This window comes from Tetrahymena thermophila, assembly GCF_000189635.1.
Source record: "Tetrahymena thermophila SB210 genomic scaffold scf_8254783, whole genome shotgun sequence".
Classification (NCBI taxonomy): Eukaryota; Ciliophora; class Oligohymenophorea; order Hymenostomatida; family Tetrahymenidae; genus Tetrahymena; species Tetrahymena thermophila.
Window position 1 is genome coordinate 144,686 of NW_002476539.1, and position 26,121 is coordinate 170,806.

Below are 26,121 nucleotides of genomic sequence, written 5' to 3' on the forward strand. Positions count from 1 at the left end.
TTTAAATATTAATAGATATGAAAAGTGAGTGATAATTTAAAAAACGATTAAATGAAGAGATAAATATAGATAATTGAGGTATTTATGAGAGAAATGATTTTTATAAAATACAGATAAATGAATAAAATACACTGATCGGTGTATTGATGACAAAATTACCTGGAAGATTTATTTTTAACAATATTTAAATTTAAAAATAGGTAAAAATAAATATATTTTTTTGTATCCAACTATTGATTTATTATATTAGCCTTTAAAATCTCAAATAATTAAATATACTAATTAATAAATTTCAAATCTTTTACTTAAGATATGATAACTTGTAGCTAAAACAATATTCTAATATCTAAATGTCAGTCAAAATAAAGATATTTTATATATTATACCTACCTTCTTTTTGTTTATATCAATTATTACTTTTTCTGTTATTAAATAATAAATTGTCTAAAAATTAAGATAAAAGCTAATCCATTTAGTATAATTAAAAATATTATTTATATTTTTATTCAAAATATAAGAATAATTAAAGTGCCTAAACAAAGAAAGAAAAGAAAAGAATATAAGAAAGAATTTCAGATCATATCAGATTAAAAATGAATTAATTATTATCTGCTGAAAACCTTAATTTGAGCGAATAAGAATTACTCTTATTATCAAAGTCATATAGAAGCTGCCCTTAACATCCTAAGAATTGGATTGTTTCTCTAAGTACAAACCCTAACTCTACTCAATTTCTCTAATGCGCCAGATGCCTATCTTAAAATCCTAATTAGAATACTCTAGATCTTATAAGTCTTATTGAAGAAAATGAAAAAACTCTTTTTCATAATTGGCCTGTATAGGGAGACAACTAGCTTTAGTAGAAACTCTAAGTGATATTTTAAGGTGACTTCTCCGTAGAAGGCTTATAATAGAGGATTATTTCATATTTTTAGAATTTAAGAAAATCAATTGAACAAAGAATCAATGAAAAAGAATAATAAATGCTTCAGTAAGCTAAGTCTCTATGGAATATAGGTGAATAGGTTATCATTTAATACAACTAATTTGCTGAAAAAGATAACTTGAAGAAAATTATTACATAGCTAAATGGTGATTTCAACAAATAAAATTTACTTCTGAAAGAAACAATTTGCAGAATTTTTAATAATCAAAATAATTATAAGCAAATTTTGTAAGAAACAGTTAATCGCTTTGAAAATTTTTAATCTTTAATTAACTTTGATACAGCTTAGGAAGTCAATTAGAATATTTTAAAACTTTTAGATTCAATTGATATGTTTGTAATCAAAAATTTCTAAGACATCAAAGTAAACACACATTTCTAAAATTAAGATTTTAAATTTGATAATTTGAATAATGTGAGAGTTAAAGACATGACAACGAGTCAGTTAATAGTAAAATTAATAAGTAATTAGTTAAATTACTGCTCTAAAGAATTGTTTGGTAAACTCTAGGAAATAATAAAAAATCTATCACTTATAATTGACTAATATAATGTAAAAGATTTTCTGAATGAAGACTTACTTAAAATAGATTTTTAAAAGTTAGAAAGCTATTAGGTAGATTTGATTAAGAATATATCAGAATATATTAATACAAATCATATTCGAAATGATCAAAATAATTAAAAAAAATAAATTCTTATGAATTTAATATCAAATAAATTTAATCATTGTTCTTAGAACTTTTTAAACAATTTATAAAATAATTTTGATTAGATTTTACCATTTATTAATAATATTGATTTCTCAAATTATTTATTGCCTGATAAATTATCTATAACTGGTGAGCAGCTAACTGAACAATAGATCATAGAAATATCAAATTTAACAAAAAGTATAGAAACAAATAATACGATGAATAATTAAAATGAAATAGAAGAGTAAGAATAAAAGCTTAACTAAGATATTAAAAATCTAATTTCATTAATTGAAAATAAAACAAACTTTTGTAGTGCTTAGTTTATTTAAAATGTAAAAGAAGTTACAAATAATTATAAATAAATAATAAAAAATTTATTCTTGAATGAAAACATTTTCTAAAATGGTCATAATACAAATATAAATTTTTCTAAGTTTAATGAGAATCAACTAAATAACTTACAAAAATTAGCAGATAAAATTTCAGAGCTTACTTTAAAGTTTGGAGACAATTATTATAACAGTTAATCTCCTATAAAAGAATAATAAAATTATTCTTAAATAGTATCATGTTTACTTGGTAATAACAAAATTATTGATAAATTATTAGTTGACTTTCCAATTCTAGAAACTCAATAATTAACTTCTTTAAAATTAAATATTGATTTTTTTAAAACAAATTATATTAATAGCTAAAAATTAATTTTAGAAAAAAATAAATAAAATAATCATTACATAGTCAAATAACCTTCAAACCTAGAAGGTTAAATTATGACATGTAATAAGTTGGAACCTAATTTAAACTATATATTTAGATGCAAAGTTAACAAATATTTAAATTGTAATGGTGGTATTTGTTTTGGAATTATGAAAACAGAATGTATACATAGTCAATGGTAGGGCAGTGAATAATGTTGTTTTTATTCTAATGGTAATATTTATGGATTAAATAAAATTATAAAAGGAAAGAATTTATATGAAGTTAGAGACTAGATTAATTTTGTCGAGATAAGAGTAAATGTATAGACAAGAAAAGTGTTATTTATGGATTATCCTGATTACAAAAATATTAATTAAATGAAAGAAGAAAATATGTTAGTAAATACAAATTATAGTTTTGGAGTATGCTTTAATTACCCAGGTGATGACTATTAAGTAGAAATAGAAAGTTATGTTGTATATGAATTAATTTTAGATTAGTATTAATGAACATTAAATAAATAAAAGTAGAAATATTAATATTAAAAAATCATAATTTAATTAAAATAAATATTGATTAACAATATATAAGTATTTTTAATGTAAATAATTATGATATTTGTGAAATTAATGAAAAAATATCTAAATTATTAAGTATAAATAAAATTGTTTAAAAAAAATAGTAGGATTATCTATAAAAAATTAAAAAATTATCTTCCTATTTTTTAATTAGAGTTAAATCAATACTTATTTTAGATAAAAAATTTTATTTTTTAAAAAAAATTAGTAAACAATAATGTAAACTTAAATAATAATTTTACTTCTAAATGGGAAAATTATTTAAATAACTTTGCTTACATATAGCATAAAAGGTTTACTTAGATGATTTTTGAAATTTAATTTAAAAAAAATTTAAAGGAATTTATATGTAAATGAATATATTAGATATTTATTTAAGTATCTATTAAAATATTAGTTAAGATTTTAAAACTGATTTTAATTTTATTTTAAACTTGTGCTGTGCTTTCTTTCTGAAAAATATAACTTATTTAATAAAACTTATCTAATCAAAAAATATCTTTACAATATTAGAAACAAATTCTAAAATTTTTAAAATTTAATAATGAGTGTAAGAAAGAGTAATAAAACTAAAATTTTTAAAGCAATATATTTAAAGTATGAAAGAATAAGAATGTATTAAATTTTTTATTGCTAATTCTTATTATATTTTTAAAAAGGATTTATAAAATAAAACAAAATCGAATTATAGACAGTTAGTTAGTTATTTAGTTAAGAAAATTTATTACAAGTTTATTATTTGATTGATTTAAATAATAGAGAGATTTAATTATTTATTTATTTATTCATTTATTTTTTTACTTTAATTTTAGTTCATTTTAAAATAAGAATGAAGAGTAAAGTTGATAAATAGATCAACACGAAGCCTACGATGATGATTTTAATTTTATCATTCATATCACTAATATTTTTGTTAAGTTGAGTTATTTAGTCATTTTAATTAGCAGTAGATATTGGTTTGTTTAATTTTTTAGAGTTCTTTCTGCTTGACTGCGAAGTGTTTCTGCGAAAAGTTGGAGATCTTAATACTATACTACCAGCATCAGTTTGGCTGTAAATTTCGTTGAGGTCATCTTGCAAATCTATGCTTTATATTTTTATGTTGTCTGATTTAATTTGCTTAAAATTTAATCCTGTTTAGAAAAAATCTATTTGGTAATTACTAAGATATTCCTAGACATACATTTAGAATGCTTCTTGATAAGCAGGCAATACACAATTTTTAACAGCTATATGGGATTGCTCAATAGTGCCATTCTCTATTTTTCCCTAGAGGAAGGTGCTTTCTAAGAAATGAACATAGCTATATTAGCTGAAGTGTATATTTTCTTCATCTATTTATTTAAATATACTTCTAACACGAACAGTAAAAGAGTCTCCCTTAGGTATACCACTTGTAAAGGCTTCTAAATTGACAACTATGGTATCGTTTGAAACCCAATAAACTCTTGTTACTTCTCTTACTTAACAAGTTTTTGGCATAAAAGGGATATTGCTAGGAGGTAAAGGATGAGTTAATCTAACCTCCCTCTCACTATAATCAGGAGAAGCTATTAGATCTTCATCGAGTCTTTATGATTTAAACTAGAAATACTTAGGAATAGGAGGAGAAAACAAAGTACTTTAATAATCATAATCTCCCATTTTACCTCTTTTTATGTATTCCTAAAAATCAGAGTATTCTTTAAATTTAAGTGAATCGCTGAAGAAGAAATTAAAAACTTATTGCAAATTGATTGCTTAATTTTAATAGTTGAATGTGTAATCTATCAATTTATGTTTGTATTTTTCGTTAGGTTCTATAGAAGAGAGAATTCTTCTTTTTCTGTTTTCTATTTCAGCTTTTAAACTTTCTTTTTTTTAAGTATCACTTTGTTTGATTGGAGAACTATTCTAACTAGCTATTTATTTGCTAAGGTTTACTTACTATTTGTTTGAAATATATTGAGAAACAATCTACTCAAAAAAGGGTATAATCACTTTAGCAGATATTCTCTACTATTCTATAGTGTTGCTTTCAATTTAACCTTACAGAAACGTGCTTTGCATGAAGTGTAGGTAAGATTTTTATTATAATTATACAGTGAATGGGTCAATTTATTCAAATTAATATCTCACCCTAACACTAAAAGAATCACCTTTAGGGATTCCACTAGTAAATGCTTCTATATTAAGGATAAGCATTTAATCAGATACATAGTAAGCTTTAAGAACTTCTTTAACTTGACATTCTTTAGGCATAAAAGGAATATTAGAAGGAGGTAGAGGATGAGTGAATTTTATTTCTCTCTCACTGTAATGAGGAGAGTTTATAATTTTTTACAAAATTTCTTCTTCAGAACTACTTACTTCGTGTATGAAAGAAGGAACTGGAGGTAAAAACTTAGTTGCTTGATAATTTTTATCATTGAATTTTTTAATTTTTAAGTATTCATAAACATCTGAGAAGCCTTAATATGAAATTGTATCATCAAAAATTACTTTTAAGGATTATTTTTAAAAATCAATTAATTATTTTTATGAAATAAAAATTTTTTAAAGTATGAGAAAGAAAGAAAAAAATTAATGAAATTTATTTTAAGTAGGAAAATTTAAAATAGAAAAAAAAGAAATTGAAATTTTATAATATTTTAAAAAATAAAAAAATAATGATTTACTTTTAAAAACTTCATTAACTTTAAGACCATTAACAGGATCACTAAACTTAAGGTCAATAATGTCGTGTTTGTATTTATCGTAAGGATCAATACTGTCCAATACTTATTATTATCGTACTCTGATTTGATGAGAAAAATCTTGTGCTGCGCTTTTTTTCTTTATACTGAGGGTGCTTTTTTTATCAGAGTCATCGTTTGCATCACTTTTTGCTATTAAATTCCTTCTTTTTTCATTTTTATCTTATAAAAACTGAGTTAATCTTTCTTAAAAGCTTTTATAAATTTCTTAGGTTGATTTCACACCTTCCTTTTACGATTAAGAATCAATAGTTCCACTAAACCAGTTGCTTTTTAAGAATCTAACATCCATTTAAACCTGTATTTATTAAAATTTATAATTTTTATTTTGACTTATCTCTAAAGGATTAATTAAAATTTGTTCTTGATTTATAATTAATTTAATTTAATTATTCATTTATATTTTATTATTAATTACTTTGTAGCTCACAGTGTCTGGAGTTAATTATACAAATGTATTTCTTATGAAATGATAGAATGTGTCTGTCATGGGAGCTCCAGAAGAGTAAGCTTCAAGTTCAAATATAAGCTCATCAGGACTTATAAAAATAATTTTTTGTTTTTCAGAGACTTTGCAAAACTTAGGAAGGAAAGGCATTCCTGAAAGAGGGATGGTTTTGTCATAGGTAACTTATCTTTAGCTAATTTCAATCCAATCTTATACTTTTTCTTTCTTTTTCTCATTTTCTTCAGAGAAGGGATAATTTTGTTGTCTGAATAAATTTAAATTAATAAATAAAAAATATTTTGAAATGAATTTATAAATTAAATTTCTTACTAAAAGTATTAAGGTGGTGGTGGAGACCACTTTTCTATCTGTATATTCCAGCACTTCATTACGTTTTCGATATAATAATAGAAAAAGTTATCATAAACTGTGTTGGTCGAAGGATTCTAATACTGGAAATCCCCCAAACAAGCCTAGAAAACATCCCTAATGGTAATATTTTCTCCTTTTAAAATGACATCACATAATTCAAATTTGAATGTTTCATTTTATTTGATGATAGATTCTATGTTTTATTTACGCTATATTTTTTATTGTTGGATTTTTTCATTACTGGGCTCATCTCTATCTTCTTAAATAGATGTTTGTGATTTGGATTTTACACTTTTACTTGGAGTTTAGTAAACATATTATTTCTTTTCTTCTTAATTCTAAATTCCTCTCTAAGGACTTGCTTAGCTTACCATATTTACAGGCTATAATACTTTTTATATAGCATTATATGCATCATCTCTATAAATGAATTGAGTAAATAACAAAGAACCTAGTTTTTTATTAAATATTTTAATTTAAATAATTTTAAATAAAACTAAAAATGAATAAATCAAATAAGTTTAAAAAAATATTTATCATTTGTTAAGCAATTTTACCTTTAACGACATCGATTTGGATAGCGTTATCAAATAAAAGCATATTCTTTTTCTTGTGAATTTGCAAAATATCGCCTTTAGGGATTTCTAGAATGGTTTCATTAAAAAATATTGTGTTGCCATTAAAATAGCTTTAGAAAATCAGTCTTTTGTTTGTAATGTAAATTCTTCCCTGCAAATTTATACTTTAAGCGAAAGCACAAGAAAAATGATGCTTAAGTTCTTCGCCCTCAATCCATTAGATTCTTTTTTTAATAAATTCTTCATGCTATTAAAGTTCTTGCTTTCGTGCTTGAGAAGGAGTTTTATTCAACTACAAGCTATCTTAAGAAGTAAGTTTTCTAAACTGTTAATTCTATTGTTGCGAATTATTTTAAAGATGATTTCCATTTTAATTTTATATTAAATTATCTCCATAGGTTTAATACCCAATTTCTTCTAAATTGTCATTTTTAGCTGTCTTTTCTTCTTCAGAATTAGATTAGAAGCTTAGGAAATTCTCATTTTCTTCATCCTCTTATGTATCAAATAAAGACTATCTTCTAGTAAATTTACTAATTTGGTTATATCTTGATGGCGGTTCTAGATTATCAATTAAATTATGATTGAAATAAGTTTGCCTAGAAAAATCCACTTATAAATTCTATACATCTTAGTCCATATCAGAATATAAAATTTTATAGACTTCATCTTTTCTTAATAGCTCCTATACAAACATTTGAATTGAGCTCTCATCAACTTTATTTTAAATACTAGTTTAATAACCAGAATTTCCTATAAGATGACCATTTTCTAGATTCCTTTTATTTTATTCTTACTTTTCAACTTCATCTACCATCTCTTTACAGCTGTTTTCAATCTGAACTACCAATTTTTTTAATCCCTCTCTAATTGCACTCAATTCTTTAATATCTAATTTAAAAAAATATTAATCAAATTCGATTACAAATATCTTGGATATAACTCTAATATTAAAAATTTTTAATCATAAAAAATCTAATTATTTTTTATCTTTTTTATTGATTTAATAATAAAATTTGAAAATTCATTGTAAAATATTTTAAAAGTATCAAAAAAGTTAAGTTTAAATTTATCATTTTAAATCAAACCATATCAAAAAACTTTAAAAAATATTAAAATTATTTAAAATAAATCTTTAATTTTCATATTTAGATTATTTTAAGAAAGAAAAAATAAATTGACAAAAAATATTTGAAATTAAAATAATTATTAGCAAATTTTATCAAACTTTTAATTTTAAGATTTTTTTGTTGGCCAAATAAACTAAATTATTGATTTAATTTGTCGATTATTGACATAAAAAAAGAAAAAATATATTTTACTTGTTTTTTCGTAGTCATTCAAAAAGAAAATAATGCATTCTTGCAAAACAGGTAGGTGATCAACTATCTTTTTCTTTATAATTTAGAAGTTTGGCTGAGACATCTAGTTTTATGAGTTAATAGAGCTTTATGGGCTCATTCTGTAATGGTCATTTATATATTATGGTGGCTAATAATTTCTCTAGCTAGGGACAGTATTGTAGGCTGATTAATATTGGTACTAGCTTTAGTATAAAAGAACAATTTTAAATTCATCTCTAATTCTATTGTGATCAAACAAGGATTTATTTAAGCCAGTAAAAACTCTTTGATGACATTCTTTTAGGCTTTGCAGATGAGTTTTTATTTTTTCATATTGAGCATTTACTATTTTGCTGTGTTTAGTTATTTGGCTTGAAGCGATTTCAATGTTATTTTATAAGATGTTTATCTAAAGGCTTACTTCTTTTCCCATTAATTAAGCTATATTTTACTTTGTTTTTGTATCAAATTTGGCTTATAACTCTTTAAGTCCTTTAGCACATCCTTCCAAGTAGTCTCTTAGAGATTCTAAGAATTTCAAAGATAAAACTACTTCATTTTATCTAGCTGAAGACTATTTTTCTATCTAATTTAAATAATATTTATAAATCATTAAATAAAATCTAAATTTAACATATTTCTTACATCGTGGATGTATATCTTGGCATAATCAGAGAACTCCACTAACTAATGGTCAGTCAGATTGTAATTAGTATACAAGAAATTAGGGAATTTATCTTTATTTTAAAAATAAATTTAAATGGATTAAATTCAAATTATAAAAACCAATTGAAAATTAATAATAAGTAAATGAAATGAAAAATTGAATTTGAATAAAATTCTATTTAATATTTAAGTTTCTTTTCTAGAAACAAAAGATATTGCAAAAAATTTAATTGAATTAAATAGAATTTGCCTTTTCTTTACATTTGTTTTCCAGTAATTAATTTAAATTTAAGTAGAAATCGATTTTCTTAGTTAATTTTTTTTAGAGAAATGTTCTAATTCAAATTTTTTAAAGTTTAAAAATTAAATACTTTGAGAGTCGAAAGGTTGACTTTTGGATGAGTAAGAAAGAGGAGGAGGGATGATTTCAGGACTCCATTGAAATTTACTATTCTTTTCTAGCTGCTTATGCAAGTAGTTTGAGTAGAAGAAAAAGAAAAGGACAAATGAAGTCGAAGATTTCATTACATATAATATAAAAATTCTTATTATTTCCACCAAACCTTTTTAATTTTTTTGCATAAGCTCTTAGAGATTAATTCCAAGTGCTTTTTTGTTAGTCTGAATCAACTCTAAGGTGTCAAAGAAAATATTTTCTTTTTATCCAAGCAAACTGTATTCTTTTTCTAGCTTTTCCCACTTCAATTGCTTTTCTTTAGGATTGTAATGCAACTTTGGGTCGTTTAGACAGTTATTGTATTCTTCTATTTTTTTTAATGTTTCCTTCGATTGCTATTTATAATTTTTGAACTAGTTGTAGAACTCTTTTTCATGTTCCTTATATATTAAAATAGACTCCTTTGCTATCTTGCAGTAATTTAACTAGACCTCGTCTAACTCCTTATTCATCTGTTCAACGAACTCTGTTGAATCCTTAGAAAAAGCAGGATTTAGTTCTAATATTTCGAAAATAGCTTCTTTGAAAATGTTGACTATCTAGGAGAAGACAGGTTGGTTGTTAAGCGAATATCTTCCAAAGTTAGAGTTGGCATTCATAATGTGCTTTTAATTAGGATTTAAGCTAAAAGAGTCAGCCATATCTTTAATCGCATTCAAGTGATTTTCAAAGTGCTTCTGAGACTTAACAACAAACTACACTATATACTCAATGCTAACTTTATAGTCTCTGAGTCTTTTTTGGATATTAGTAATCATATCAAGACTTAATAGCTATCTGGGTATTTAATACCTTTAAATATCGTCTTAGTATTCCATTAATTAAGAAATTCAATTAAATTATTTGTCTAAAAAATGCGGTATTTGAAGATTTCTATTAAATTATTGGGCCTATATTGAACACAAATAAAACTGCAACTTGTTTTATGCTTATTTAAAAATGATTTTATTTGTGGCTATAAGATTTTTGCTAAAACTTGATAGGAGATTGTGCGCTTATTCTATGCTAAAGAAATTATATATTTTCACTAATTATTATCCTTTTAACTTAGAATTATATTAAAAATTTGTTATATTTTGGCAACAAAATTGCATTTAATAAGTCGATTTAAGTTATCACTTCGTATGTAATTTCTAAACAATTTATCTATGAATATCGTGATACAATGCATTCATTTGCAAATAAGCAAGCAAACAAAATCAAAACTTGAAAAAACAATCAAATTGATTTATTTGCCTCACAACCAATAACTTTATTAAGAGAAGTAGATATTGAGGCCTTATTAGATTTTATTGATGCTTTAAATATATCTTTATTTATTTATTTATTTATTTCTTTCTTTCATTATAAAAGCTTGTCATTCATACTTACTGATTGAAGAAAATATTTACCAGTTCAGTTGAATCTTAAATGCTTGAAATGAAATATATAAATTATCTATTTATTTTCAGGTAATTTAGAACTATAATAATCTATAATAATATCAAGTTCGCTTATTAATTTTTTTTATTTAGCTAAGCCAAATAAAAATAAAATCTGAGTAATATTTCATCAACCAAATTATTTCGTTTGCGATATTTTTTTGATCGTAAAATTTCTTTTTTAATATTTTGTAAAGTTAAGATTGATTGATTGATGTGTGTCTGTAATCTTCTTGTTTAACCAACTTCTATAAAATTAATATCAATAAATTAAACTAAAATTTATTGACTTACTTCGTCTATCTTATAATATTATTAAAAATCTTTAATCACCTCAAGTTTATAGCTAATAAATATTTTTCTTTCTATCTTAGATTTTTCTTCCCAGCTAAAATCAATCTCATTTTCTAAAACTAAATCAAAAACTATTTCTTCAATCATTTCTAAAAAAAAAATAATCAAAAAATTTAGATATTGTTTTTCATAATTTTCTCGATTGCGTATTTGTTTTTAAAAATGTAAGCTTTTTATTAAATTTTAGAATAATATAAATATTTTTTGATTTGGTTACTAATTGAGTGGCCATTATCAAATAGATTTATTTCATTGTAACCAAATGCTAATAAATTACAAATTCTAATCAAAAAAGATTTTAAAAACTATTTAAAATAGAAAGTAAAAATGTAAACACAAACATCATGGAACCTAAAAAATTATAATCGAATTAAGTTTTTTCTCTTCCTTATCTGGATATTTAATTATCAAAGTAAAGGAAAAAAGATAAAATAATGTAAAATTCCTTTTAAAGTGTGTTGTTGTAGTAATTAAAAAAATTTGTATAATAAAAATTATTGAGAATCTAATAAGATTTTTAGAATTCAAATTACTTCTAAATTTGAGAAATAATTGTAAGTGAGTCATTAAAGCTTTAAACTCTATCAATTTTGAATATAAATTGTAACATGCAAAAAACAATAAACAAACAAACAAATAAATAAATATAATTTGATGACAAATTTAAATATGACAGTTTTGTAGAAATGATTAACTTAATACACAAAAGATTAAATAAAATAGATCGATACAAATGCTAAAAATTATTATAATTAATAATTTATAAATTCTATTTCTTGATTATTTATGCATGTTAGTTGACAAGAAATTGAGTTTTAATAGCAATCATGTTTAAATTAACCATCTCTTACTCAATTACTTATAAATATAGCCGTGCTTTAAAAATGTTATTTAATTAATTTATACACTTTGTTTATTTATTTTATCACGTGTTTGTTTTTTAAATATTTTATGGATCAACAAATCAATTAACTCAGTTATCGTTTTCTTCATCTTCTTCATCGTCATCACCCATACCTTCGACTTCAGAATCTTCATCATCTTCGTCTTCTTCTTCAGCCTTTTCCAACATTTCTAAGTTATCTTGAGCTTTATCACCATAAATTTTAGGCTTTTATAATGAATTAATTAACATTAATATTTATTTTTTATTAACAAATTAAATAAATTAATTTTCTATTTCATTTTTTTCTAAATAAATTAAATTTCTATTTCATTAATTTCTAAGCTAATTTTAATAAACATTGTTTTTTATAAATATCTAATTCCTATTTTAATTATTTCTATCTGACTAAAACTCTAAAATACTTATTTAACTTTTTAAAATTCTAAATATAAAATCTAATGAATACCTCAGTTCTAAGCTTGTAAGAACCCTTTTTAGAGATAATAACTTCTTCAACAGCCTTCAAAGCTTCGTTGAGAACTTCAATACCTAAATTTTTGTCTTGAGTGACGATGCAACCAGCATAGACGGGAGAACCAATGATTTCAAACTAGAATAAAATTTAAAATTATATTAACACAAAAAGTTAAAAATGTATTGCAAAAATAACAAAAACTGGCAGCTATTATTGATTGATTGATAGATTGATTTATTTATTTAAAAGATATCTTTATAGTTAATAATAAATTTGATACATCTATCAAGTTAGCATCAATAGATAGATAGAGATATTTTATATAATTTATAAGAAATTTTTATTTATTTTTACTTTAACATCGCATTTATTTCTTGATTTGGCTTCACCAGCGAGTAAAGCAGCCTTAATAGCATCAATACCTTCGTATTCGTGGCATCTTAATTCAAAGTCAGCCTTGATTCTCATAGGTTGAGTGTTCAAACGTCTTCTAATAACTTAGAGCAACTTTTCTTTAACTTCAGCAGCAATGTCAATCTTGGTGATGATGGTTTCATCGTTAAGAGCGAATCTGAAGGCATCATAAGCGTGGTTGAATAACTTGTATAAAGGCCAAACAATCTTAGTATATAAATCATCAATTTTAACACTGCAATCTTAAGGGAGAGATTCGCAGACAGTAATCAAAATTGAATGGATATCCTTAGCCTTAGAGAATCTATCTAAACAGGCATTATCTTGATTGTTTCTAACTTTCTTCTTACTTAAATCAATATAACCTATTTTGTTTTTTATTTTTCAAAAAATATGTTTTCATTTTATTCCAAATTCTCATTATTAATCTAAATAAAATATTTATTTATTTATTAATATCCTATTAATCGTAATTGCATTAGCAAATGAAAAACTACCATTTTGGATTGAAAATTATTCCATAAAGTATTTTTCAAGCAATTTGAATTGTTTTCAATTTAAATTTATAGTTTTACCTTTTTCTTCATCAACTCTAAGAACTTGGACAACTTCTTATTTACCAATTTTTAAAACCTTCTAAATACTTTACTACATTTGCTTGGTCATTTCGTTTGGGGTAATCATACCTTCGATTCTGTTGTATTCTAAAAGTTAAACATAACAGCAGTTTTCTTCAACTTTAACAACTTCGACCTATTTGATATTTATAAAAATTATATTGCATTTATGTGTTTAAACTTTAATTCTATTTTATTTTCTATTAAATAAAGTTTAATTCATTCATAAATTTAATATTGCTTAAAATAATGAAAAAATTAATCTAAGTGCTTAGCTTAATTTTAAAAAAATGCTAAATCTATCTATTTGATTTAAATATGAATCATATTGCTTACGACAACCAAGTCATTTTCCTTGGGATACTTTTATTCGTAAAAACGATGGGTTTGAATTTTCTTTCTATCTTCAGCCATTTTTCTATGTTTATTGATTGATTATTTATTTAATTGGTTAATTAATTTGTATATTAAGCTAATTAATTTCTTATTGTATTTATTTACCTTCAAAACTAAACTTAAAAACTTCTTTCTTTCTTTATCCTTTTAATTCTTTCTTTTTTCTTTCTTTCTTAATAAACAAGTTGATCAAAATTATCTTTTTTCTAATTTTTAATAAAGATATAAAACAATAAAATAACTAAAATTTCATTCATTTTCCAAGACCTTATTAAATAAATGCTTAATCAAGATATTAATTATCCTTCAAATCAATTATAGATCTTATATTATTTTATCTATTTTATAATAATAAGATTTTAACTCATTTTATCTCTCACTTTAAAATTAAAAAATCTTTCTAAAACATTTTATTTATTTTTTTATTAAAAAAAAGTAAAAAATTAAATTTAAATAATTTACAAATTTTGAATTAAACAAAATTGAATATTAATTAAATAAATATTTCAGTAAATCCTGATCACCAACAAACTTTAAGATACTTAAATGTGTTTATTAGGTTTTTTTTAAATCAATAAAAATGTATTATAAACAAAAAAAATATTGTCTTTCTCACATATTTATACCATATTAAAAACAGTGAAAAAGTTTAAGAATTAAAAATTTTTTAATTTTTAATTTTAATGATTTTGAATTAATATTATGTTTATATATATCTAAAAGTATTGAAATTTAACATATATTTTAGTAATAATCTATTCATTAACATGTATAATATAGATATATTTTTAATTTATTGTATTTCAAACTGTAATAAATTTAATGTTTTTAAATATATTTATTTATTTATGAATTTGCTATTTAGTTTCTATTAAAAATTTAACTAAAACATTAATTGGAAATAATATAATAAGAAGCCTATTTTTAAAAAGCAATTAATGATATTCATTAATATATTTGATAATCAATTTATATAAAATCTTTTTTAATTTATTAGCTTTATGATCTATTTTATATTCAAAAATAAATATATTTGTTCATATATATGCACCAAAGATTCTATTACCTACTATTTATAGCTCTCTTTCTTTATATAAATGTATTATTTTACACTAATTCTTAAATATTAATTTAATTACTAATTAATTATGTTTACATTTAATCTAATTTAAATATTAAAAATATAATCCACCAACCATAAAAGTAAATTATGAGATTTTGTTAAGTCTAAATTACATGATTGATAGATTAAAATAAGGAAATTTTAAGGAAATTTCTTATTTATTTATAACTTGATATTCTAAAAAATGTGTGTTGCAAAAAAAACAAGCAAACAAACAAACAAATATACAAGAAAACAAAAAAAACTAAGAACTTTCCAAAGGAAGGCAACTATAAATAATAGGAATACTATTTTTGGCTTATTAGTATTAGGATTCATGAAAATCTCAGTAAGTACTTTAGAAATTTTCATTCATTGGTAAATAAGGAAATTGTATTCTTTGTTATGAATAGTTATACTTCAATTTGAAAAGACATCCTACAAATCAAATGAATGACTATTTTATTAGTTAGAGTCAGATATTTATTTATTCACTTTTCAATAGATAAAACCTGCTAATTAGTAAACATTTTTTGTGGGATGGCCATATTTAATATTTGCGTTTGGCAAACGCTGCTTTCATCATCTGTCTTCGTAAAAACTGATTTATTATTCAACTCTATCAACCAAAGTATGAATATTATCTCCTGCTAAAGAGCCATCTCCTTTTAATTTACTCCACACCTAAACTTGATCATCTGTATTAATTTAGAGGAAAACTTCAAAACTATGATCTTTTTCTTATGATGGGAAGCGATTCACTTTAACTTAATGATTTTAATTGCCCTACTCGAAAGTTGACTGTAAATGTGATTCGAGTAAACGCAAAGCTCTATTTGATCCTCATGTTTTACAATACTTTACATCAAAATTTAAAGTAGCGAAGCTATTATTAAGTGCCTAGTGTAAAAACATCGGTTTTTACTGTTTTTTTATTAGAAAACCCAGGCTTTTTTATAAAATTTTATTCATTTTTCCTTATAAATAAAGCCTCTAATTATAAACTAAAAATTTTTTTATAATTAATTAATTAATTAATTATCTCTGTCACAAAAAACATCTATCTTATCTTTTAGCTAATTTACTTAAAATATACTATCAAAAATTTGATAAAATAAACTAAAAACAAACTAATGAATTTAAAAAATACAATTTTGATTAGAATAATTTTATTTAAAAGCTAAAAGTTTTAATTAATTTTTAAATTTTATGTCAAAAAAAAGTCTTTTATGGTAAGGTATTCAAAATAGCTCTCTCTATTTGAATATATCTATTTTTTATTTAGATTCTTTTTTTAGCTGAACAAGTTGATAACCTTAAATGATCACTTAGTTGGTTGGATTTTCATTTTGCTTTATATTTTCCCACAAAAGTTCTACTTCTAGAAGCTCTCCTAAATTTATGTAACCAAAAATTTTAATATTTTAAAGGAAAGATATTAATTTGTCAGAGCTATTAGTTAACTCAAAATAAATATTATAATAATTCATCACATCTGCTTTTTTAGTTTCTTAGTAGGCACTTCATAAGTAAAAAGGGCTAAAGATCATATGCTTTTTAGAATATTCCTAGCTTATTTAATAGTAATATGGATTATATTTTTATCTAAGCCTTTAAATTGCTGAATAATTTAGTAGTATCTAGTCAAATTAGAGGAGAGTTTTGAAAATTTGAAATTAGATTTTTAAAAATTATTATCATATAAAGGAAATACATATTGCAGACAGAGTATTAATATTTATGACTATCAATATTATTGCTATTTACAGTATATTTTTCTGTAGCTATTGTAAAATTAAAAAAAAAAAAATAAATTAATAAATAAATAAATAAGTTTTTATATTTAATTTTAAACAAATTTATGATAATTCAATTTTATGTTTTTTCTTTTTCATATTTTATTTAATTATATATTGATTAATTTATAAATATATATTAATACTTTAATTTTACTCATAATTTATTTTTAAATTTATTGTTTGTTTTTATGTTTTAGATTAAAATAAAATTTTTATTTTATGTTTTCTTAAATTTTATAAATTAAATTATCTTAAAACTAAAATAATTAATTAATAATCACAGATAAATATTTAAATTTTGATCTAAACAGTAGCGATTTTTATATCCAATATAAAGTAAATTTTAAATTGAATTTAAAGTTATTTGATTATATAATTAAATTATAAAGGAATAAAAAATAAATTAAACCACTTTGAAAAATAATTTTTGACATTGTAATCTAAGTAATTATAGATGGATAATATAAATAAATTTATAACAAAATTAATTGAATAAGATAAATATAATTAAGTAGACAAAAGAATAATTACTAGTATATTAAAAAGTGAATGAATGTTAATATATATTTTAATCCAATTGCTTTTAATTAATATAAATTTATTAAAAAATTTTAAATTAGACATTCATGTAATAAATATATTTAAAAATATTAATGAAAATATTTATATATTGATGCCAAATAGATTATTGTAATCTTTTCTATTTAATTAATTTCTTAAATTTATCAATTTTGATTATTAAATTTTTAAAATTTTCAAAAAATATTTTTTCAAAAAAAATGACATGGGTGTCTATTATTTCAAATTTACATTTTGCGAATTTATAGCTTTCTAAATACTCAAAAATAAATCTGTTTCAATCTTATTTAGCTTTATTTATTATGTTATTCAGATATATTATATTTCGCTTTTTGTAAATTAAATAGGCATTTCACTGTATATTTTATAAATATTTTCTTCAATAAATTTATCGCAATTTAAATAAATATAAGAAATTGAAATTATATTTTTAAGTTATTCTTATCTATTCATAGATAAAAAATTTTATAATACTTGCATGATTGTAGAAAAATAATAATTATAATAAACATTATTCCAGTAAAAATAATAAATAATCAATTAAAATGGCAAATTATTTATGAACAGTGAATTATTTTTATTTTATTTTACTGAAAATATATTTTTCATATATTTTATTTCAGTTTTTTTAAGAAAGTAAGCATATCATTGATTATTTATATAAAATAAGAAATAAAAAATATTTTATTGTGTTATTTTCATTTATTAATATCCATACATTTTTATTATGCAATAATAATATACAATATTTCTCTCAACATAATAAATAGGAGTTTAATGTTTAATAATTTATGACCAGTGAATTACTTATATTTTATTATAATTATATTTATAAAATTTTTTTTGAGAAAAAATAAAACTCATCAATCAATCAATAAAAGAAATAAATATAAATATAAGTTAATAATACCAGAAATTTTTAAAAATTAAATTAATTTTGTTTATATTTTATTGAAATTCAATTTAATTATTTAATGAATAGTTTTTTTTGGTTCACGCAAGTATAAATAAAGCTGATAAATTATCAAGAAAGGTAAAAATTAATAATTATAATTTTAAAACAAAACATATTAAAACAAATTAATAGGAAATAGGAAAATCTCTTAGTCTATCTAATTATTTTATGCTTAAATTTGATTTATTCTCTTCTGAATTTTACTTTAACTTGGGTAGTTAAGACTTTAAAAAGAGCAGCCTGTAAGGTACAGTTCTTACAGTGGCATCTGTTTTCATAATTTTTTCTTACTTTATTTACTTAATTGTACTCTATGCAAGTAATTAGATAGATCCAAAATTTAGATCATAAAATTTTATTATGAATGAAAAGCTAGAAATGCCCTTTTCTTAAGATCTTCTTGGTTTTACTTTTTAATATAACGCTACTTTGACTATTGACTAAATTTAAGCAAACTCAAATGTAACTTATTTAGTATACTACGCTCAGTATTATTATAGTGATCCTATTAACAATTTCATGCAATATGTCAATCTGGACGTTGTTAAATGCACTGATCCCTAACTTTAAGGTTTAAACTGCGTTGATTTTTCTAAATTAAGTAATAACTACACTTTACTTTTGGATACAAATAAGCAGATTATATCCTAACTATAAATAAGCTTATATGGCTGTCGTGATTTAGATTAAATAAAAACTACTGTTCCTGACAACTGTGCTCAATAGTAAGATATAGATAATATTATCAGTAGTCTTTATGGTCAATTTTATTTAAAATTAAAAACTTAATAATATAATACAACTTCCATGAAAATTTAGACCTATTATAGAAATATCTTCAATTATCTAACTCCAAGTTAATGCATAATCAGCACTTTAAAAACACAGCTATAAAACACTTAAGTAAGCGAAGGGTTAGTTTTCCAAACTTAATAAACTTACTCCTCACCTATTTAGTATGATTAACTCTTATAAAGCTTTGATAGGTAGTTATCTTTGGAAGAAGGACTAGGGCCATACCTCTAAGAGAACATTTTATTAGATGAAATTTTACAATAATTCTAAATTTAATATCCAGCAATCACTGAAGTTTTAGCATAAGTTAATAGTATAACTTTTATAATTATTTTTTCAAGAATAATTGGAAGATTTTTCTCAAAAAAACTAATATACTAAGACATTTTTATGGTAATTCTTACAAAATTATTCTAAGATAAAAATCAATAAATACTAAAGCATAATGATATGATACAATAGAAAAATGACTTTTATCTAAAATCTTTAAATATTTAAAATGAGTATATTGAAGATAATTTAGAATAGGAAAGCTTACCATCTGCAATAGTTTTACCAAATTTCAAAGCAAAATTTAAAGATTATGTTGAATAAAATTAGATTAAAAATTCATTTACCCAATAAAATATTTTAGATTTTCAAAGTTCTATAATTTAAAAAGATGAAATCAAAAATTAAAGAAGTAAAGAATTGATAAATTCAAAAGATAATCAACAATACTCGTAAACTAACTACTCTAATCTAGGAAATTATATTTATAATAAAAAATATGACATTAATGAATAAGAAATTAACGATTCATAAAATTCTTATGGAGAAAAAAAATTCCATAATAAAAAGGTATTTTAGTAAAAGCTAATTAAATAAAAAAATGACAAAATATTGAATAAATATGAGGCAAATTTATTTTTTTCAGCCTAGTAAATTTAAGATTAAAATAGCACAATTATTAGTTAGAATAAGTAGAGCTTATAGAAGATTTCCCTTCCATTAATAAATTAAACTATATCCAAAAAATTAATTGTAAGTGATGAGAGCAGTTATTAGTTTTAGGTCAGATAAGCTTTTAAGGAATTCATTTCTTCAAGGATGGAAGCAATTAATAACAGCTAGTTGAAGAAAAATATTTGCAATTTAATCTTCAAATTTAGGTAAAAATATAATAATATAAAAATAAATCAAACTATTTCTTTTAACTTTAACGGACTTTAAAATCTAAGCAGCATATTTCAAGCAAGAATATTGATTATTTGTAAGTAAAAAATATCCATAAAGAAGCTTAAAGAAGCATGGATATCTATCAAATGTATGAAGATATAATCTTTTTGAAAAAATCTATTTCAATGCTTCTAAGTTAAGAATAATTATCTGCTATCTAATTTGTAAGCCTCACAGATAACTATTTAAACCTTGATTTAAACAGTAGCGATTTTGATATCCAATATAAAAGTAAATTTTTAATTGAATTTGAAGTTATTTAATTAATTTATTAAATTATAAAAGAATTAGAAGGTAAGTTAAATCACTTTGAAAAATAATTTTTGACATTGTAATCTTAGAAATTATAGATAGATAATATAAATAAATTTATAAAAAACTTAATGGATTAAGATAAAAATAATGAAATAGATAAAAGAATAATTACTAGTATACTAAAAAGTTAATGAATGTTAAATAAGTTTTATTTTAATCTAATTGCTTTAAATTATTAAAATTTTCTAACAAAAATTTAATATTAAAAAATTTTTCAACCTTTTAAATAAATTTGACATTCCTATTATATATTTAAATATACTGATGAAAATATTTATTATGAATAATGTATTCATTGTTTTTAAGTTTTTCTATTTATTTTTTATATATAATTCTTATGAAAAATGAATCAAATGATAAATTTTAGAAAAGATATGAAATAAGGTATTACTTAAAACCGCACTGAAAAACTAATTTTTATCTTTAATAATGAATTTTTATATTTTTCATTATTTTAAAGGGCATAGGGGAGGGGAGGGAGGTGAAGCGAATAAAAATGTAAGAGTTTTAATTTTGATACATAAATCTTTTAAATAAAGATAAATTAGAAAAATAAATAAATAGCTTTTGTTTATATAAATATTAAAAAATAATTGACTTTTATAGAAATGTATGTAATTTATAAGAAAAATATAATTTAAAAGAAAAGTTATTCATTCTAAAATGTTTAATTTTCAAATTAGCCAATCAATAAAATAAATAGGTTTAATATCATAAGCCTACGAAACTTGAAGTTCTGCCTGTAATAATAGCCTAAAAATAATTTTTATAGTTAATTTTTATTTATATTAAACAAAAAATAATTAATCCTAAACTTGGTTGGTTTAATCATATTTAAATTTGAGTAATATTAGGAATATTTTGGGTTTTAAGAGGTAATCTTCATTAAATTTAACGAATTCTTATCGAAGTTAAATATGATTTGATTTTATAGTAGGTTTATTCATATTTTTTTTAACAAATATTGAAAAATTTTCACTGAATGTCATTTATTATTCAGTGTTTTTAATGTTTCTAACTTTTCCTTTAGCTTTGAGATATATATATTGTTGCTTAAATAGTTCTTTTAATTTGTTATTTTATTTAATAACTACTTTTTATTAAATCTATATTTTATTCCAAATAAGTCTTTGTTTCTTTTGGAATGTAATCTAAACACTACAAAACCTATCTGATCATTTCTTGCTGCTCATTAATAGAATTGCTTCTAGCTTCATTCAATTTTTTTAAGCTTTTCCAAGTAAATAAATATCTTTTGTTTTTGAAAAGCTTCTATCTAATTCATCTTCAGCTTACTCTTAACGACAATATAATTATTAAAAATCAAATATTTTTGTATTTTATTCAATTAATTTTATAATATAAAATCGAAAATATAGAAAAAATGCTTTTTTATTATTATGTATTTTTGAGACAATATATTGAAAAATCGTAAATATAGTTCATACATAAAATCAATTAATATATAATCATCAGCAAACTTATTTGAATTAATTCCATCATTTTTAGATAGAAAAAATTATTTATTAAGTTGCATTTTAATTATTTTCACCAAAGATAATGTTTTTGATCTCTTTTAAAAATTATAAATACTACTCATCCATCATAAATTTTATTTATTTTTCACCAAAAGAATTCAATTAAATAAATGAAGATCAATTAATAAATTGCAAAATTTTCATAGTAAATTTCGTCTGAAATACATATTACAAGAATTAAGAAATAAAAAGTATAATAAAGTTAATTGATTATTTTAGAATAGTTACAAGAAGTTTACTATTTAATGAATAGAACAATTAATGGCTAATAAAAACATTTAAATTTATTTATTTATTGAGAGAGATATTGAGAAAACGAAAATAATTATAAAATGTAAAAAAAATATCATAAAAATTTCAGCCTAAAATTGCCAATCATAAATTGAGAGTATATTTGTATGTATGTATGTATGTATGTATGTATGTATGTATTAATTATTAAAGTATACTTAAAGAATTAAATTTTAAAATCTTATTAATTTTAAAATAATTAGTTTTTAATAAACTAATAAATAAATAAATATTTATAATAGACTTTTTTATTCATTATCTTTGACTGATTGATTTTGTATAGATTTGTTAATTTATTTATAGACTACCTGATTTTATTGATTGTTCTAAAAATATTTCAATTTATTTGATTTTCTTATTTTAGTTAATTCACTTAAAGAAGTCTTTTTCTTGATTTTAAATTTAATTATCAGAATATTCTTATGTATCCATTAATTCAATACAAAGTTATTGAAAATCATTAGCTCCAAATTCATAATTGAAATCATGATATTTACCATCTTTTTAATCATCACTTATGGTAGGATCATTTGGTCCATAATATATCGTTCTATCTTATATATCTGTTATATTATCATTGTAATCGTGTTCGCCAGTTCCTTAATGAACATATCTGTGTTACTCATCACCCATTTTATCCTTTTATCATTCATTAAAAATATTAAAAATTAAAAGCTTTTTTTACAAAAACATTTATTTAAAAAAATAATCAAAAATATGGTATTAATAGACTAAATTTCTATATAAAATATAGCTATAGCTAAATTTCGAAAAAAATAATTATTTACTCGGATGAGTTTGAAGTTGGATTGTATTTATTATTTAAAAATGAAGTAGATAATACAAGCAGTTTTTTTAACTATTGCTTTTCTTTTCACTTACTTTTATATATAATATTAAAAGCATATATTATTTAATAATTCCTACTATTTTTCTTATCAAAAAAAAGATTCTCCTTTTTATTAATACATCCAAGAAATACAACAAATATTATTTTAGTAATATAAAATAGAAACAAATTTTTTAAAGTGCTTATTTATTTTATAATGTTAATTCATAGAAAGAAGAACATTGTCAAAATATTATCTAAAAAAACACTAAAAGTAATGGTATTTTGAAAGAGATCAAAAATGTATTGATTTTTAAGTATTAAATATTTATTTGAAATCTACGCTATTTATTTTCTTTTTTTATAAATATTTCAATTTATATCTTTATGCGTCAACTAGCACTTTTAATATTTAAAAAAAGTCAGATTTAAACAGATGAGTCTCTCTATTACAATATTACAAGAAATAAAATCAACTGTTATCTACAATAGATAACTTACCATATATTTATTTTTGTATAGATCATTTTAGATTTAAAAATTGCTTATCTTTTTCACAAATAAATATTAATAAATAGTATTTAAGCATTTGACTTGATACAATTATTTTAAATTTAAACAAAACGAAGTATGTATAAAATTAGTACAATAATTGGATTTATTAAATTTAAAAGATATAACTTAATTTTATATGATACGCATTTAATTTTTGATATATTTAATGTGAAATGTTAAAAAAAAACTAATAAAGAAAGTTTCAGTATAAATAAATTATAATATTTATTTGTATTTTCTTAAATATTCTAAGTAATTCATTCTTGAATTTCCCGCTTCAAATTCATTTTTATTAATCCAAAAATTGATTAGCCTTTTTAATAAAAGGAGATAATAGCTTAGCAATATATAACTCCTTTTCATTTTCTTTGAGAGCATACCAATCATAATCTTTAATTTCAATAATAATATATCCTTATTTTTCCAAACATGTATGCTTGATTTAGTAAACACCTGAATATCTATTATGCACATAATGAAATCTGCCATTAACTTCTACTACTATTTTTTTACCATCTAAATGTGTTAAAAAATCCACATTAAAAGAATCTATATGATGATTTTCCTTCAAGTGAATTTTAGGAATAAATTTCAAAAGATATGGTTGGATTTCCTCTTACACTTTACTAGATTAAACATGCATATTTTTATATCTGAAAGCAGGCATGAAAAAATCATCAATTTCTTTGTTTGTAAACAAAGAGTAAACTTTCAAAAATATGTTAAGAGGCTTAGAAATATGTAATGGAAGGTTTCTATCCTTTTGATGGTGAATTTTAATAAGCTTTAAGAGAATATCATGCATACTTTAAGTTGATTCAAACTGCAAAGCAAAAAAGAAAAGAATATTTGGAACATAAGGTAAAATTGTTTCATTAAAATACTATTAATACTCTTCAGCTAATAGCCTTTATTCTATTTGTCTAATAAAGTAACCCTCCATTTTTTAATTGAAGTAGTTAGCTTTTGTAAAAGCTGGTAAATAAACATTCATCATATCGCTAAAAGTCAATTTATTTTAAGCTGTGTTTTCAATTATGTTTAAAATCTTTTCTTGTACTGCATCATAAAATTCGACAGATCCTTTGAAATTTTAACTATAAACTTTAACTATTTGCCTTATATGATTTTCTTCTAATTAGTCTAATCTTTATAAAAAGAAGCTTTCTAATTCAATTAAATAAAGTTTTTTTTGGCTTTTCTGCATAAAATATTCGAAAATAACACCAAGTTCTTTATTGCTGTAACGAGCATCAAATAAATCAGGCTTTTTCATTTATTGATATATCCTCTCGCGGAGTGGATTGTCTTAAATTTGGCATTTTTCAAGCACTCTTAAGCAACTAATGAATGCATTCTTATCTTTGATTTCATTGTTTTCTATTTTATCTTTTAAATCACTTTAACGTACTGCATCAATCAAGCTATCCCCTTTCTCTTTAATTGCATATAATATTTTATCAAAAGTCTCTGCTGATAATTCAAAATGTTGCTCATTTTCAGTATTCTATTGCTAATTCTCGCTTTAAATTTAATCTTAACAGTCATCATCTAAATCTTCTAGTTTTTATTGCTATTTATTAAAATGCTTGTTTTATTTATTAAGCCTTGCAAAGCAATACTTCTATTTCTTATGCAATTCAGCTTAAATCAATAAGAAAGTCCTCTGCTAATATTCAACTCCTACCTTATTTAACAACTATAGTGAAAAAAAACCCTATTGCTTTAGAATTTTTGATATTCCTTTAATCATTTCTTTAGAGAAAAAAACTTTATATATTAAACAAAATTAATTAAATGAAAAATAGTAGAAACTTCTATATCCAAATTTTTTTATGCTACTAAATTTTTAAATTAATCTTATTCTAAAATTAAGCTAGGTTGGCTGGCCAATGAAATTATCAGAATGTTAAAACATACCAAAATATCTTTGACTTTGTAAAGAATTTTATCAAATAAATTTATTTAAATAGATTTTAAAACCACCTTGTAAGATTGTTAAAAAGATAATAAAACAAACACATTTTAAATAGGATAATTTTTTTATTGTTAAATTTGTTAG

General features: G+C 21.7%; 8 protein-coding genes across 8 annotated transcripts; 2 read left to right on the top strand and 6 right to left on the bottom strand. All coding sequences in view use genetic code 6, as the record gives it.

Moving 5' to 3' along the window:
- Positions 1 to 225: 225 nt before the first annotated feature.
- Positions 226 to 2,876, top strand: TTHERM_00848060 (von willebrand factor type A domain protein). The gene has a single exon (XM_001009298.2). It carries the CDS (start codon positions 351 to 353, stop codon positions 2,850 to 2,852), a length of 2,502 nt encoding a protein of 833 aa, XP_001009298.2. The 5' UTR covers positions 226 to 350; the 3' UTR covers positions 2,853 to 2,876.
- Positions 2,877 to 3,734: 858 nt separating this feature from the next.
- Positions 3,735 to 10,338, bottom strand: TTHERM_00848070 (GRAM domain protein; the record flags this gene model as incomplete). The annotated part of the gene is made up of 8 exons (XM_001009299.3): positions 3,735 to 5,401; positions 5,579 to 5,954; positions 6,075 to 6,369; positions 6,435 to 6,927; positions 7,034 to 7,945; positions 8,377 to 8,983; positions 9,043 to 9,134; positions 9,435 to 10,338. 8 exons carry the CDS (start codon positions 10,336 to 10,338, stop codon positions 3,735 to 3,737), a joined length of 5,346 nt encoding a protein of 1,781 aa, XP_001009299.2.
- A 665-nt stretch (positions 10,339 to 11,003) lies between these two features.
- Positions 11,004 to 11,382, bottom strand: TTHERM_00848080 (hypothetical protein; the record flags this gene model as incomplete). Its single annotated transcript, XM_001009300.1, has 2 exons — positions 11,004 to 11,189; positions 11,236 to 11,382. The coding sequence occupies 2 exons, from the start codon at positions 11,380 to 11,382 to the stop codon at positions 11,004 to 11,006; spliced, it is 333 nt and encodes a 110-aa protein (XP_001009300.1).
- An 886-nt stretch (positions 11,383 to 12,268) lies between these two features.
- TTHERM_00848090 (eukaryotic translation initiation factor 2 alpha subunit) lies at positions 12,269 to 14,101 on the bottom strand (the record flags this gene model as incomplete). The annotated part of the gene is made up of 5 exons (XM_001009301.3): positions 12,269 to 12,406; positions 12,648 to 12,791; positions 13,011 to 13,435; positions 13,646 to 13,823; positions 14,024 to 14,101. The coding sequence occupies 5 exons, from the start codon at positions 14,099 to 14,101 to the stop codon at positions 12,269 to 12,271; spliced, it is 963 nt and encodes a 320-aa protein (XP_001009301.1).
- Positions 14,102 to 15,767: 1,666 nt separating this feature from the next.
- On the bottom strand, positions 15,768 to 16,675 carry TTHERM_00848100 (hypothetical protein; the record flags this gene model as incomplete). The annotated part of the gene is made up of 3 exons (XM_001009302.1): positions 15,768 to 15,946; positions 15,976 to 16,071; positions 16,501 to 16,675. The coding sequence occupies 3 exons, from the start codon at positions 16,673 to 16,675 to the stop codon at positions 15,768 to 15,770; spliced, it is 450 nt and encodes a 149-aa protein (XP_001009302.1).
- A 2,203-nt stretch (positions 16,676 to 18,878) lies between these two features.
- TTHERM_00848110 (AMP-binding enzyme family protein) lies at positions 18,879 to 20,980 on the top strand (the record flags this gene model as incomplete). Its single annotated transcript, XM_001009303.2, has 4 exons — positions 18,879 to 19,706; positions 19,755 to 20,153; positions 20,534 to 20,762; positions 20,817 to 20,980. 4 exons carry the CDS (start codon positions 18,879 to 18,881, stop codon positions 20,978 to 20,980), a joined length of 1,620 nt encoding a protein of 539 aa, XP_001009303.2.
- A 2,064-nt stretch (positions 20,981 to 23,044) lies between these two features.
- TTHERM_00848120 (hypothetical protein) lies at positions 23,045 to 23,308 on the bottom strand (the record flags this gene model as incomplete). The annotated part of the gene is made up of 1 exon (XM_001009304.1): positions 23,045 to 23,308. The coding sequence occupies one exon, from the start codon at positions 23,306 to 23,308 to the stop codon at positions 23,045 to 23,047; it is 264 nt and encodes an 87-aa protein (XP_001009304.1).
- A 1,034-nt stretch (positions 23,309 to 24,342) lies between these two features.
- On the bottom strand, positions 24,343 to 25,812 carry TTHERM_000848128 (RAP domain protein; the record flags this gene model as incomplete). The annotated part of the gene is made up of 1 exon (XM_012795959.1): positions 24,343 to 25,812. One exon carries the CDS (start codon positions 25,810 to 25,812, stop codon positions 24,343 to 24,345), a length of 1,470 nt encoding a protein of 489 aa, XP_012651413.1.
- Between the last annotated feature and the right edge of the window lie 309 nt (positions 25,813 to 26,121).